At 43.5% G+C, this 12,500-nt stretch overlaps 1 protein-coding gene and 1 long non-coding RNA gene across 4 annotated transcripts in view; one reads left to right on the top strand and one right to left on the bottom strand.

Moving 5' to 3' along the window:
- LOC143024533 (uncharacterized) overlaps positions 1-4,232 on the top strand; it is a 46,062-nt gene extending 41,830 nt beyond the window's left edge. For all 3 annotated transcript variants that reach the window (XM_076183435.1, XM_076183528.1, XM_076183366.1), the window contains exon 2: positions 158-4,232. In XM_076183435.1, coding sequence (XP_076039550.1) covers positions 168-1,493 — 1,326 coding nt within the window. In that variant the 5' untranslated portion in view covers positions 158-167 and the 3' untranslated portion in view covers positions 1,494-4,232. The remainder of the gene's footprint in view (positions 1-157) is intronic.
- A 4,096-nt stretch (positions 4,233-8,328) lies between these two features.
- Positions 8,329-12,500, bottom strand: part of LOC143024658 (uncharacterized) — a 6,558-nt gene continuing 2,386 nt past the window's right edge. Inside the window, exon 2 of the long non-coding RNA XR_012966294.1 lies at positions 8,329-12,500. This exon is cut by the window's right edge and continues 1,330 nt beyond it. This is a non-coding gene — a long non-coding RNA (uncharacterized LOC143024658).

The following is a 12,500-nucleotide window of genomic DNA, read 5'->3' as shown; positions in this document are numbered from 1 at the left end:
ATTTTAAATCCCTTATTCATGATTTATTGATTATTATAATTTCTATTCACTTATTCATTTGTTACTTACTCATTCATCTCTTTATTTGTTTATTCATTTAGGCATTTGTTTTTAATCCCGTGTCCCCATGGAGTAAGAACTGCTCTTTCCGTTTCAGGAATGATCGCATGAAACCTTCGGAGATCACAGCAGTTTCAGACGAGCGCCGCGTCCGCCCGCCACGTCACTCTCTGCTCAGTCACGTCGACCTCCCAGACTTGGCCTCCCTCTCCGCCCTCGGCACGATGCACCTCGAGATCCAGGTGGCCCTCAACTTCGTCATCTCCTACATGTACAACAAACTCCCCCGCCGGCGGGTCAACATCTTCGGTGAGGAACTGGAGAAGGCGCTGAAGGAGAAGTTCGAGGGGCACTGGTACCCGGACAAGCCCATGAAGGGGTCGGCCTACCGGTGTCTGAAGACGGGGGACCCCATCGACCCGGTCTTGGAGAAGGCAGCGCGGGAGGCAGGCATGGAGATCCGCGAAATCAAGGACAACCTCCCAGAGGACCTGGCCGTGTGGGTGGATCCCGGCGAGGTGTCCTACAGGATCGGGGAGAAGGGCCAGATCAAGGTCCTCTTCTCCGAGGCCTCAGAGTCCGCCGCCCAGGAGGAGTCTCTAGACAAGGAGGTCACCAAGACCTTCAACCCTGAGGCCCAGTGCTTCAAGCCCATTGACAGCCTCAGCTCCTCCCTCAGCAACGTCTCCATCAGCCCGAAGTCGGCCTCACCCTACTCGGCCAACTCCCCGACGCCGCCCTTCAAGCCGCGGGAGACGTCACCGATCACGGCGTTCCTCCCGAAGAGCACGGCGCCTTTGACGTTCACGACAGCCACCTTCGCTCAGACCAAATTCGGCTCGACGAAGCTGAAGACGAGCACCAAGCGGGCTAACCGCATGTCCCCCACCGAGTTCTCCCATTACATCAAACAGCGCCAGATGATCCAGCAACAACAGCACCAACAGCAACACCAACAGCAACAACAGCAGCAACAACAGCAGCAGCAACAACAGCAGCAGCAGCAACAGCAGCAACAACAGCAACAGCAGGTCGCAGCAGCGGCAGCTGTGGGCTTCGGCAACCAGTTCCCCCCATCCCGCCCCCGGTCCCTGAGCCCCAACCCGCCCCTGGAGCAAGGGGTCTACTTCCCAGGGGCCGGGGCCTACAACCCCTGGGGTCGCGGTGTCTTCGATCAGGGATTCACCTCCCCCTCCTTCTTCGCCGACCTCCTTCCTCCGACGGGACAGGCGCCAGGGCCCAAGTTCTCTCTGTACGAGCCCCTTAGCGGGAGCCTCATGGGCGGGACAGCCAATTCCGGCCCCGGGGGCGCCGCGGGAGGACCTTCCATGGGGAACAACACCTCGGATAAGGCGACCACCGGCGGACTAGGCGAAGGGGTCATGGGCGTGTACCCACCCTCACAGTACCAGCACCTACTCGTGGCTAACTAAGAGGCCACGAGACCTTACGTAGGCACACGGAGGAGGGGCGCCCGCCGTCCCTTCCCATCCCTTTGCCGCTCCAACCGCCAATGAAAAAATCAAAACAGGCGCCTGAACTTCAGTGGGTCCCAGCTTGCGTAGTCGCGTGAAGATGTGATGTGTTGTGGCGAGTTCTGGCCCGGGGAAAGGGCGGAGGAGGGCCCTGCCGAAGCACTGGAAGGGGGTTCACGGCCCCCTCTCTTCGAAAAATCCCCCCCCAAAAAAACCCCCTCCGGGGCGGACGACCACGGAGGGGGGAAACCTCCAGTGCAGGCTGCTGCTGGCGCGTCCAGTCCACTCCTCGTCTTGCCGTCTAGTCTGCAGATCTGAGAGCACTTTGCAAATAATAATAATAATACTATTAATAATAACATTAACGTTTTTATAATTTTGTACTGCCTCAGGTATAGATGCTTTTGTTTTGTAGTCCGTAACGTAAATGTATTCCCTTTCTCTTAACTGCAGCAGCGTTTGCTAAGGTTTGAGTGTGTTATTGTATATGGATGGTTGTGACTGTACATAGGCTAGCCGTTGATAGACGTCGAAAGCGCCGCAGACGCAGAAGCGAGCCCTTTCCCGCTCCCAGCTGTCAAGCACGAGAGCAGGTTTGCCCCACCCCAAACAAATAAAACAAAAAAGACAAAAAAATAAAAAAAAAAAACAAAAAAATGTGAACAAACAACAACAGCTCTTGTGCAGCGCGCGCGGCAGCGGTCAAGAGTTGAAAACTGAAGAGCCCACGCAATGGTGGTGTACTATAATTACTTATGATTATTACTAGATACGCCATATATTTTTCTTACTTGTACGACTATAATTGACCTATGGTACATTTTTTATTCAAATACGAAAATTTAATCATGTGATAACTTTGTGTGATAGGAGATTGAGGTTAGTGGCTCAGTACAAACTTAAACTCTTGCTTGTAACCCACACACACACACAAGTAAAAGCAACGGTAGCGATGATTCGAACATCCGATTGATTACTCGATTGATTACTCGATTGATTACCGCAAAACGGAGAAAGAAATTTGGATCCCGTCGTCATCATCTGCGCTGTCTTCCGAGCCTCTTACCGTGATCTAACCGGCGAGAGGCTCAGCTTAGATAAAGAGAGGAAAACCGATACAGAGAGATATCGCACACGCGAACGTAAAGTATCGACACATTACATTGTACTTCTCCAGGAATCACGCGATATACATGAGACAAAACATGAACGAAAAAGTAAAGTCAATGACTAAAATTAATGAGACAAGCAAGGGTCTTTTTACGATTGTGTCGGTCTACTAGGAATGGTAATGGGCACCTTAGGAATCTATAGGTCTTGGGATCGATGCTACAGAAGAAAGCCACGCCTAAAGCTAAGAATTAAGTCTGCACTTGTTAAAATCTCATGGCGTATAACATGCTGGTTGTTCAGTTGCTTGCTTAGTGTGTTGAATGTCTTTACTGTCTTCACAAGCACGGTCAGTTTGTTGTATCGAAAAAAGTCTATAGATAAAAAAAAAAATCATATAATTATTTTCGCATGCGAGGGAACGTTTACCATAAATAGGTGTGGATCATCATTAATTGTGCTACATGTCTAATATATGTAGTTGTTTTTGAATTCAGTATTTCGTATTCTTAGGACGGAGGGCCTGTGATCAAGACCTGTAGATTCTGAATGTCCCTAAAAATTGATAAGCCACATTACTCTCATTTGCTTGAGTCATCGTACTGCCGCCACCTCTCGTCCCAGGAGTCACGGTCGGGTCCATCCCCCCATGACGTCACCCGGGGGCCGGAGCCGCAGCCAAGCATTTGTTGATCCAAGGAAATGAGAGGAGAGTGCGTAACTATTACTTGTAACAGTGGTACTTGCATGGAACTTACAAAAGCTGGGGGTTATTGAAGGTCAGGCAGTTATTATAAATAACATTATCATTTTTTTTTCTAAATATAATTTATAACCGACGAGTCTTTTGGTTACCCAAGCACCCGGTTACTACGTCAGCTGAGTGGTAACCACACTTGGGGGGAAAATTGCAATTCCTTACCTGGACAGTGGGCGGAAAGGCACTGGTGATAAGGGCGTATTCTTTACGTGTGTACATTTTCTTGGGTAGTTGTTTTTCTGTTTTAGATTTTGAAGGTTAATGTTTCTAAGAAAGAATGAAAAAAATAAAGTTATACGATAGAGTGCAGGGTGATTGGGGGCGCGGTTCCCGTGATCAGTCTCCGTTGTGGACATGACAATGCTGAAAGTGCTCTGCATGAGGAAGGAGTTGTTGTTGTTGATGTACAGGCAACCCTTAGCCACCAAGGAATAAATCTCCGTTTTCCTTTTTTTTTTCTAATTTTTTGGGTTTTTATCTGTGATGTGTGAAGGGTTGTGTCCACAATGAGAGATTGTCTGGCTACCCGCCACTCGCCTGCGACTTCTATTGGGTGACTTTTATCTTACCTGGCATATAGACATGAAGCCCTAGTGATCTATTACGTTATGTAAACCCATGGTGAACATTAAAACCCATTCCTGCTTCGAATTTGTCAATATTGTATTTCTAGTCACAAAGTTACTATTTTTCTAAAGCGACGCGTGTCTGGTTACCTCCCCATAGCCTGAGCAGCGTCTTCGAGTCTATAGTAATATAATATTTCATTTTTATAATTTCTTATGTTTTTATTATTGTGAGAGGATTAATAAATGTGTAGTTTGGAATTTTTCTTTATTTCATTTAAGTTCTTTGCATGGTTACGTCCTTGTTTCCGAAGGCCACACTTCAACTGCATGAGCCCTCCATAAACTTGACTTCCTTCCAAAGTCAAGAGGTCGAGAACACAGAGAGAAGGTTTTTTTTTTTTCCGAAGTGCAAACTTGTCGCAAAACCTCCTTAAAACCCCAACCAATCCCCATCCCCAACTCCATTACTCCCTCTAAACCTTCCTCATTTCATTTTGATCACCTTTCCTCCTTAGTTTCTGTCCCTTTCTTTTAATTAGGCCTTAATCAAAGGCTGACCAAAATTAGTCTAAATGAGTCTTCATTCTTCTTCTTTGAGTCAGTAACAAGAGATTACTTTGCGATTGTGCCACATCTACAGCTACATAGATTCTTTATCCCGTCTGTCACCCCCCAACCCCTCCACCTTCTCCTCCTCCTGGACGCGGCCTCCTAGAACCTTCATTCCAAGGTCTACCTTGAGAAAGGACTGAGCACCGTCTCAACAAAGGGCTCAGCGCACCTTCCGATATCTTAAGTTCTTGATCGAGACTGATAAGATTCAAGAAGGATTATGCAATCTTTGCACACGTGATACTCAATAAAAGTCTCAAGAAAATAAAAAAAGGCATATCAGGAAAAAATGTGTGAAGAAAAATATATACAAGACATGACTCTCTGTACAGTAGAGGGAGTGTAAATGCCAACTCGAGAACCTAGAGCTTCTTAGAGAAAAGAAGGAGAAAAGAAAAAAATATCTACAATAACAACAACTCTGAACATTCAATTCACGCCCACAGAAAAACAACAAAACAACCCACGCCCGCAGCAGCAATGCAAAAACCCATGTCTACAAGAACAACAATAACGAAAAAATAACTTACTGTTTAGTTCACAACGCGCATAACATTGGAGTGATGTATATTCGATTAGGCCCAACACCACTTTCCCCAAGTCCCCTTGTCCAGCCCAAAGCAGGCAAAGACGAAAAGAGACACACACAGAATGAGAAAAAAAAAAGAGAAAAAATTTCTCCTATTTAAGAGTGCCCCTCTACATAGCCGAAACAGAGTGCAGCCACAATCCATGGTCCACTACACTAGTTCCGCATAGCTTTTCAGGACTCAGTTTGTATATTGATATATTTTAGCTATATTTTAGCTATACATAGTGCAGTTTGGAGTAGTAGTTCTCCTAGCTTGACTACAGACTTTCCCACAAAAATAAATAAAATAGTAAATCTCTCCAGGTTTGAATAACGCAAATGGCAACAACAGTCCAGAATGGTTAACCGTTTTTTTTTAAACCTCTCCTAACGGATTTCATAACTGTCGTTTACGGTAGCTGCGCGTCTCACGTTCAAATGGCTACGTGCATCAACGTTAACGGAAATCCTAGAAAAAAAAGGATTAATTGTTTCTGATATTTCAGTAGAAAGGAAATTGTTAGGAACTGCGATGAATCCTATGTCTTGGTGGGGATTTTCCCGAGCTGGACAAAGAATGGAATAGTTTAAAATTGTTTGTCATTGTATTTTGTATAAAACAAACAAAACAACCATTAGTAGCGACTGTAGATTCATTTCCTAACAGAAAAAAACAAACAAACAAAAATTAATAAATAGATAATAAATTGGGACGTTGAAAGTTAAAAAAGATACATAGATGCGGGATGGAAAAGGTCTACCAACACAAGTCATGGTTAGGATCATATGGGAGCCTATACAACAGTTTGTGATAGTTCGTGTACAAAGGGTTATTTAAAGTTACTCTTTTATATCGATTACATGAGACATAGAACGACAGAACGTTTAGGGTAAATTCGCTGATTCGGTTCGATCCAAAACAAGCACAATTAAGTCACCGGTGACCACTGACTTTGGTGTAAGTCCCTGTGCGCTGGGCGACCCAAAAGGGAAGACAAAAGTAAAAAGCAAACAAAAACAAAAAAAGTATCGTCAAAATTACTTTCTCATGTAATTCCCAGACCACACCTCAAGGTTAAGGCAAGTATTGTTAGCAAGGTACAAATGCGGAAGCTACCACCTATGCTACCATGACTAGTTCTATAACATTGGATCATTCGGGTATAGATGTATGGAAGGGGGCCTGGATGCGCTAGGTCCGCTCTTCAGCTCCTCTGCCCTCCTCTGACCTGTGTGCGTGACGTGGCACTCTCGTGGCACACCTTGACCTCGTTTGACATTGAACGAGAAGCAGACTGGTTAATCCGATATGGATACAACGTAGCTTGTCCCAGGACCACCTACGTTGTTAACTACTTGATCTGCCCTCTCTTCTCTCTCTCTTTCTGTGACAAACTTCGGACCTGTTTTGTCCGATACAAAACACAGTTCACTGATAAACGCGTTTAGGTTACAGTCAGTGGGGACTTGGCTAGTAACCGACACCTTTGGCACAGTTTACTAGTCATTCTTGACAAGGACCAGGCAGCTTAGTGGAATGTCTAGTCAGTGGACCACAAATAAGTGACTATACTGACAGGGACCTGACAGGTTAGTGGTATCTTCAGCCTGCAAACCTTTTTGTAGTGACATAGTCGATAGCGAACTGATGATTCAGTCCCAGCGCGTCGCCGCTTTCTGATGACGAAACTGACAGGGACCTGACAGATTAGGGAGATACTGTTGTCAGTGGGGCGTTTTTTGACAACAGCGACGATGACAAACCACCTCCTGACAACATCAGACTCAGCGTCTTGTCGGAGAGGGCAGGGACACCGCCAACACCAACCAACCATGTGAGCCATCACCGCCACTTCTATAATCAGCAACTTGAGTAAAGTCTGGTACAACCGAATAAAAGTGTTGGCAATGATTCTGAAATTTATTTATATTTTTTTTTCGGAGAGGGAAACACGAAATACAGGGATTTTTGTCCCCGGAACCTTCTGTCCACTGACGAGACCTCTGGTCTGGGGAAAGGGGTATTCAGATTTTTTTTTTGGTTCCTGAAGAACCCAAAGACTCGATCGCTTTGCAGGAAGAAGGCTCACAGGGAACGCTGACGAGGTCGCTGGCGAAGTCCGGTCGGATGATGGCGAAAATGTGAACTGGTTGCGTGGCGGAGGGCATGACCTAGCTTCACAAGGGCTCCTGATGGCCTGGTGTTTAGGTTAACGTGTACCTCCTGTAGCAAACGGCGATTACTGAGGGGTCCATTCCTTTCAACCTCTCCCTACGCTTAGCTAAATCGCTTGGATTGAAAAACTCTAATTTTACATACTTTTTTTACTATACCGAGTCCTTAAAGTCTCGAAGTACACCGTGTTGTTAAAAGCACTGAAAAAGATGGTAGGAGACGAGGCATTTCGAAAAATAATAAAAAAAAATTAAAGAGTTAAAAAAATATTGAGATATTCATTACATGCATGATGGCGTTTACCAAAAATAACAAAAAAAATTAGTGTTATTTAATGTCGATACTTCTTGTGCTGTAAATTTTTAGCTCCTGTCACTTAACATAATATACTGTTATGATTATTATCATTACGGTTCATTTATTGTCATTTATTCTGTCAAATCACGCACTTCGAAATGCCTTTGTCTGTATTCATATATGTTGATAACGTGTATATAATCTTGAAATGTAGCCACTGTCTTTGTATCAGCTTTAACAGCTGATCTAGATTTATTTTTTTGTATTTTGTATTTTCAGTATAACATTTGATTACCTGAATATAATTATCATAGTTTATTAATTAGTGTATGAGATGCGATTGACATTATGTGGTGCAATGATGTGGTGATATCGGGGGGTGACAACAATGATGGTGATGATGATGATGATAGTTGTGGTTGGGAAGGTAGTGAAGGTATGGTGATGACGGAAAATGGACAAATAAAACAAAACAAAATCAAATCACCATAAAAGTGGAAAGTATTTTGTCATTTGTGATAAACTCAGAAAAATAAAGTAAATCTATGACGACAATGATGATGATAATGATAGTAATGGTAACTATGAGTACAGGTAATAATACTTTGGGAGTAATTAATGCTACTGATGACGATTTTTGAGTAATTATATGTTTGCTGAGTGTTTCTCAATGCTTCAATGATATAATGAAGGTGATGAAGGTACATTGTCAATACCAAAAAGGAAAAACGGCAATGGTAAATACGAGTTCTAAAAAAAAAAAAAAAAAAAAAGAATAAGATGATGATGTAGAATAAGCTAAGGCAGAAGAAAAAGGCGAGGACGAGGACGACGTCGACGAGGACCTAACTCAAGAATGACCTCAGAAAGAAAGAAAGCGAAACCTCAAAAAATAAAAATGTTTTCTTCTCTTGGGGTCTGGTGGGTGTCGTGACACCAGACGGGCGCTCGATGGTCACCGTGAAATCTTCGAAGCAAGAACTCATCAACATCCTGAGGACTCTCCAGGCGCCTCTGCGTCCTCGACGCCGAAGCTCTTCCGGACGAGTTCGAGTATCCCTTCTTCAGGAGCGTCTTCTAGGCGAATTTCAAATACCCCACCTTGAAAAAAAAAAAAAAAAAAAATCTTACACAGAACTCCACCCACCCCAATACATATACACCCCCTAAAGAGCGTCCTATGAGGTAAATGGCCTTGATAAGGGCACTCTTCCCTCGCTATTTGTTCTTGCCGAAGGTCTCTGTCGAGCTGTGCGGCGATACTCGACCCAGACATGGTCGACGACCACCCACTCGCCCTCCCTACCACCTCCGCCATGGACAGGCCAAGTTAACGGCGTCACAAATCTACGGGATTCAAACGACGGGTTTTGGAAGCAGCGAGAGCACAATTGACAGTCTTGGTTTAAGGATAGCTATTAACTACTGTAGAAGAGGATGTTTACGGGTGACCTATTGGTCCGTGAGGAAGCAGGACACGGGAAAGCTGTCGTTATTGATGGTTGTTGAAATAACAACATAGCTTTAAAGTTCGTGCCATACATTTGACTATGGTCGTTCGTAGTTTAACGTAATTGCTCTTGTTAACTAATGCCACTGTTAACTAGCATTAGTGTTACAGCGTTAAGGCCATTGCTATCAGTATCGTCGTTTTTTAATAACCTCATAGTAATTTTTTGGGAAATGATCATCTTTGGTGATGTATTATTATTATTATTGCTGTCATTATGATCACCATACGATTTCCTTGCCAAGAATGATGAGTTTTGTCTATGCCACTACTACTGTTATCTATACGAGCATTATTTTATTATCATGTTTATAAATACAGAGATAAGCTTCATTATTAAGAGAACTGCTACTATCATTATTATTGTACCCATGAGAAGGAGGAGGAGGAGGAGAGAAGAAGAATTATGTCAAGTTCATTTCATTTGAACGGCAGTGAAGGCATGTCATCTATAAGCATCTCTGAGTGTTTTGTAGACTACAGAAACGTTTATATGGATATTTCAAAACGCATAAACATGTAAGTGTTTTTAGAGATGCTAAAGAGTTCTGTCAAGCACTTGGGTGGAAATTTTATGTTTCCGTTGCCTGTATAATTTTTCTTTTATATATATATATATATATATATATATATATATATATATATATATATGTATATATACACAATGTATGAGCTGCATCTTCGTATACGTTGCAGCATCGGCCAAGTATGTGTAAAATTTTCCACCCAAGGAAGGCAAATGGTCGATTTTGAGATGTTCAATTGTTGGAGAATCTCCAACAAATATACGAGATAGTCACTTGTTCCTCTGTACGGCTTCTGTCATTTATAACACAAGATATTCTACCGTTTATACATTTGGTAGGGGTCGAGTAAAAGCATCTCCCCCTACCCTGTGACCCCAAAAAATTCAGACTTTTTTACTTCTTGGCAGAGCATGATTTGAAACATGGAAATGTACATGGACACAAACACACACAACCACACTTGTAAATGTTTGTACATGAACTTACACACACACACACACACACACACACACACACCAACACGCACGCACACACACACAAACACACAATGTGCATTCCTGTAAATCCACATGCATACAGAAACTGCCATTTCATAGACATGTGTGTACCAAATACATTCGCTGTATTTTCCGGGGTTGCTGTAATTCATTCCTAGTCACAAAGAACAGAAGCACTAACGCTGCTAGACCGCTGTTAGATGCTAGAAGCAGCTGGAACTATCTATACAATGTCATAGAATCGTTCTAGGAAATTTAAACATAAATGACTGAGACACAAAGCCTAGAAGATTTTGTTTTTATTTGTTTGTGTGTTTAGCTGTCTTTAGATGTCCGCTTGTAGAGGTACAAGACGAAATACCTAACGTCAGGCGATGCGAGAATCCGCCATCTTGTGAAAAATATAAATAACAATAAATAACTGTCGTCTACACTGGACCTGAAAGGTCTTCTACTTAGACATGTGACCTAACTGCAGACAAGGTCATCTCGTTTTCTGAAACGAAAGGAATGGAAAAGGGACATTTCACTGCAAAACTTTACCCAAAGAACTTTTAGTCCCTTGCCTCAAACAACTGGTCCCTCATCTCTAGCCCCTTTTATGTCACTTGTAATTTTTTATAGTTCTTGGAGGGAAAAAAAAATAATAATAATAATAAACTGTCAACGATTGATGGGGGAGACCGATGGTTTCGTGGATAAAGAAGAAGACCTCTTGCAAGAGAGTCTCTGCAGATAGTGAAGAGAACTGGAAAAGGATATGCAAAGATAAGATCAAATTATGTGTCGCTGATTTATCTATTAATTTATTTATTCAGTTATTTATTATGAAAATGATGTTTATCTGAAAAAAGACGGTGTCCTTAATGTCTTCTTAAGTCCAGTGGCGGGACTTCCTTCCTTCTTATCTTCTCTTCTACCTTGTTTTTGTCCTCCCTGGTGTGTCCTGAAGACCTATTTTGGGGTCACTGTACTCGTATGACGACCTTTCTCATCCTTCTTGGCACTCCGAGAACTTAAAGATTCATTCTCCGACGCCGCGGACACTGACGTCGCCTTGACCCAACTAGACTTCGATCAGAAGCGACTTCGTATTACGCATCCGTGAATTGGTTCGCAAACCGTTCAAAATAACATCTTAAGCTTTAGAAACTTCTTGCCGGACCCATTCTTGAGCCTATCCCTTATATTCATACATAACGCAAACACGAGTGACACTTGTCGGCACTCTTTGACACTCGCGCGATGACGCTGATCAACAGGACGTTTGTCGGCTTCAGCCATTCCCTGTAGCCTGAAACCTGACGCGCGTCTCCTGAAGTGTTTTGATGTGTCCGGATGGCACATCCATCCAAGTCTCAAGGTCGAGGGGACGATGATCTTCGGCAGATCGCCTTTGAAGCCTCGAGAGCACGAAGAACGTACACACAGCACCTCCCGTGGACATAGACACACAGACACACACACACACACACACACACACACATACACACACATAAACACACACACAGACACACACACACCACACACACACACACACAAACATCCATACATAGACACACACCCATACCTACACACACACACACACAGACACAGACACACACACACACACACACGTATCTAAATATATTCTTGTCTGTCATAGAACTACAGGTTACACTACACCTGAAAGCATCAAACACGCGCAGAACAAAGCGGGGTCGATCAACATCAGCATGCCTGAGCCTTGAGCTACTAAAATTAGTAATAAAATCCATTAAACCAACAAACACATACTCTCTGCCCCTTCCCCTCTTCAGCTGCCGCCCTGCTACTGAGTCCGCTGTGTCCGAATGGGTCAATACGAGCAACGCCTACGACTTCCGCTTGCAGGAAATTAATTCGAGTCGGTTATGAATCTTTACGACGGGTCGGAAGACTCGGGACGCAATGAATATCGGCTCATTAGTGTTTGTTGGTAATGAGGGGGAAGGGAGGTCCTCCAGGGATGATCTTTCGAGTCCTTCAGGCGTCCGCGAAGTGTCCCAGGGGCTTGGGCTCCCTTCGCTTGTAGTACCCTGAAAACGACAGAAAATCTCGATTTTGTTCCCTCGTCTTGCGAGTGTTCGGTTCCTGTGCAGACCGTTTCGAATAGCAAAAACCCTCATTTCCGGCCCCGCTGTATCCCGAACCATTTTTAAAACAATCGACACAAAACCAAACCAGCGCGTATTGTTTATAATAATAATAAAAGAGGAGCTTTGCGATTGTGGTTCAAAAAACAAAAAATGACGCGTAATAGAACAGTGAGAAAAAATCCAGAGCTGTATTATTGCCATTAAATATCAATTGATTCC

Source organism: Oratosquilla oratoria, chromosome 1 (assembly GCF_046742065.1).
Source record: "Oratosquilla oratoria isolate Oo_2021 chromosome 1, ASM4674206v1, whole genome shotgun sequence".
NCBI lineage: Eukaryota > Metazoa > Arthropoda > Malacostraca > Stomatopoda > Squillidae > Oratosquilla > Oratosquilla oratoria.
Note: the sequence above shows the minus strand (reverse complement) of the source record. Positions and strands in the feature narration are given on the sequence as shown.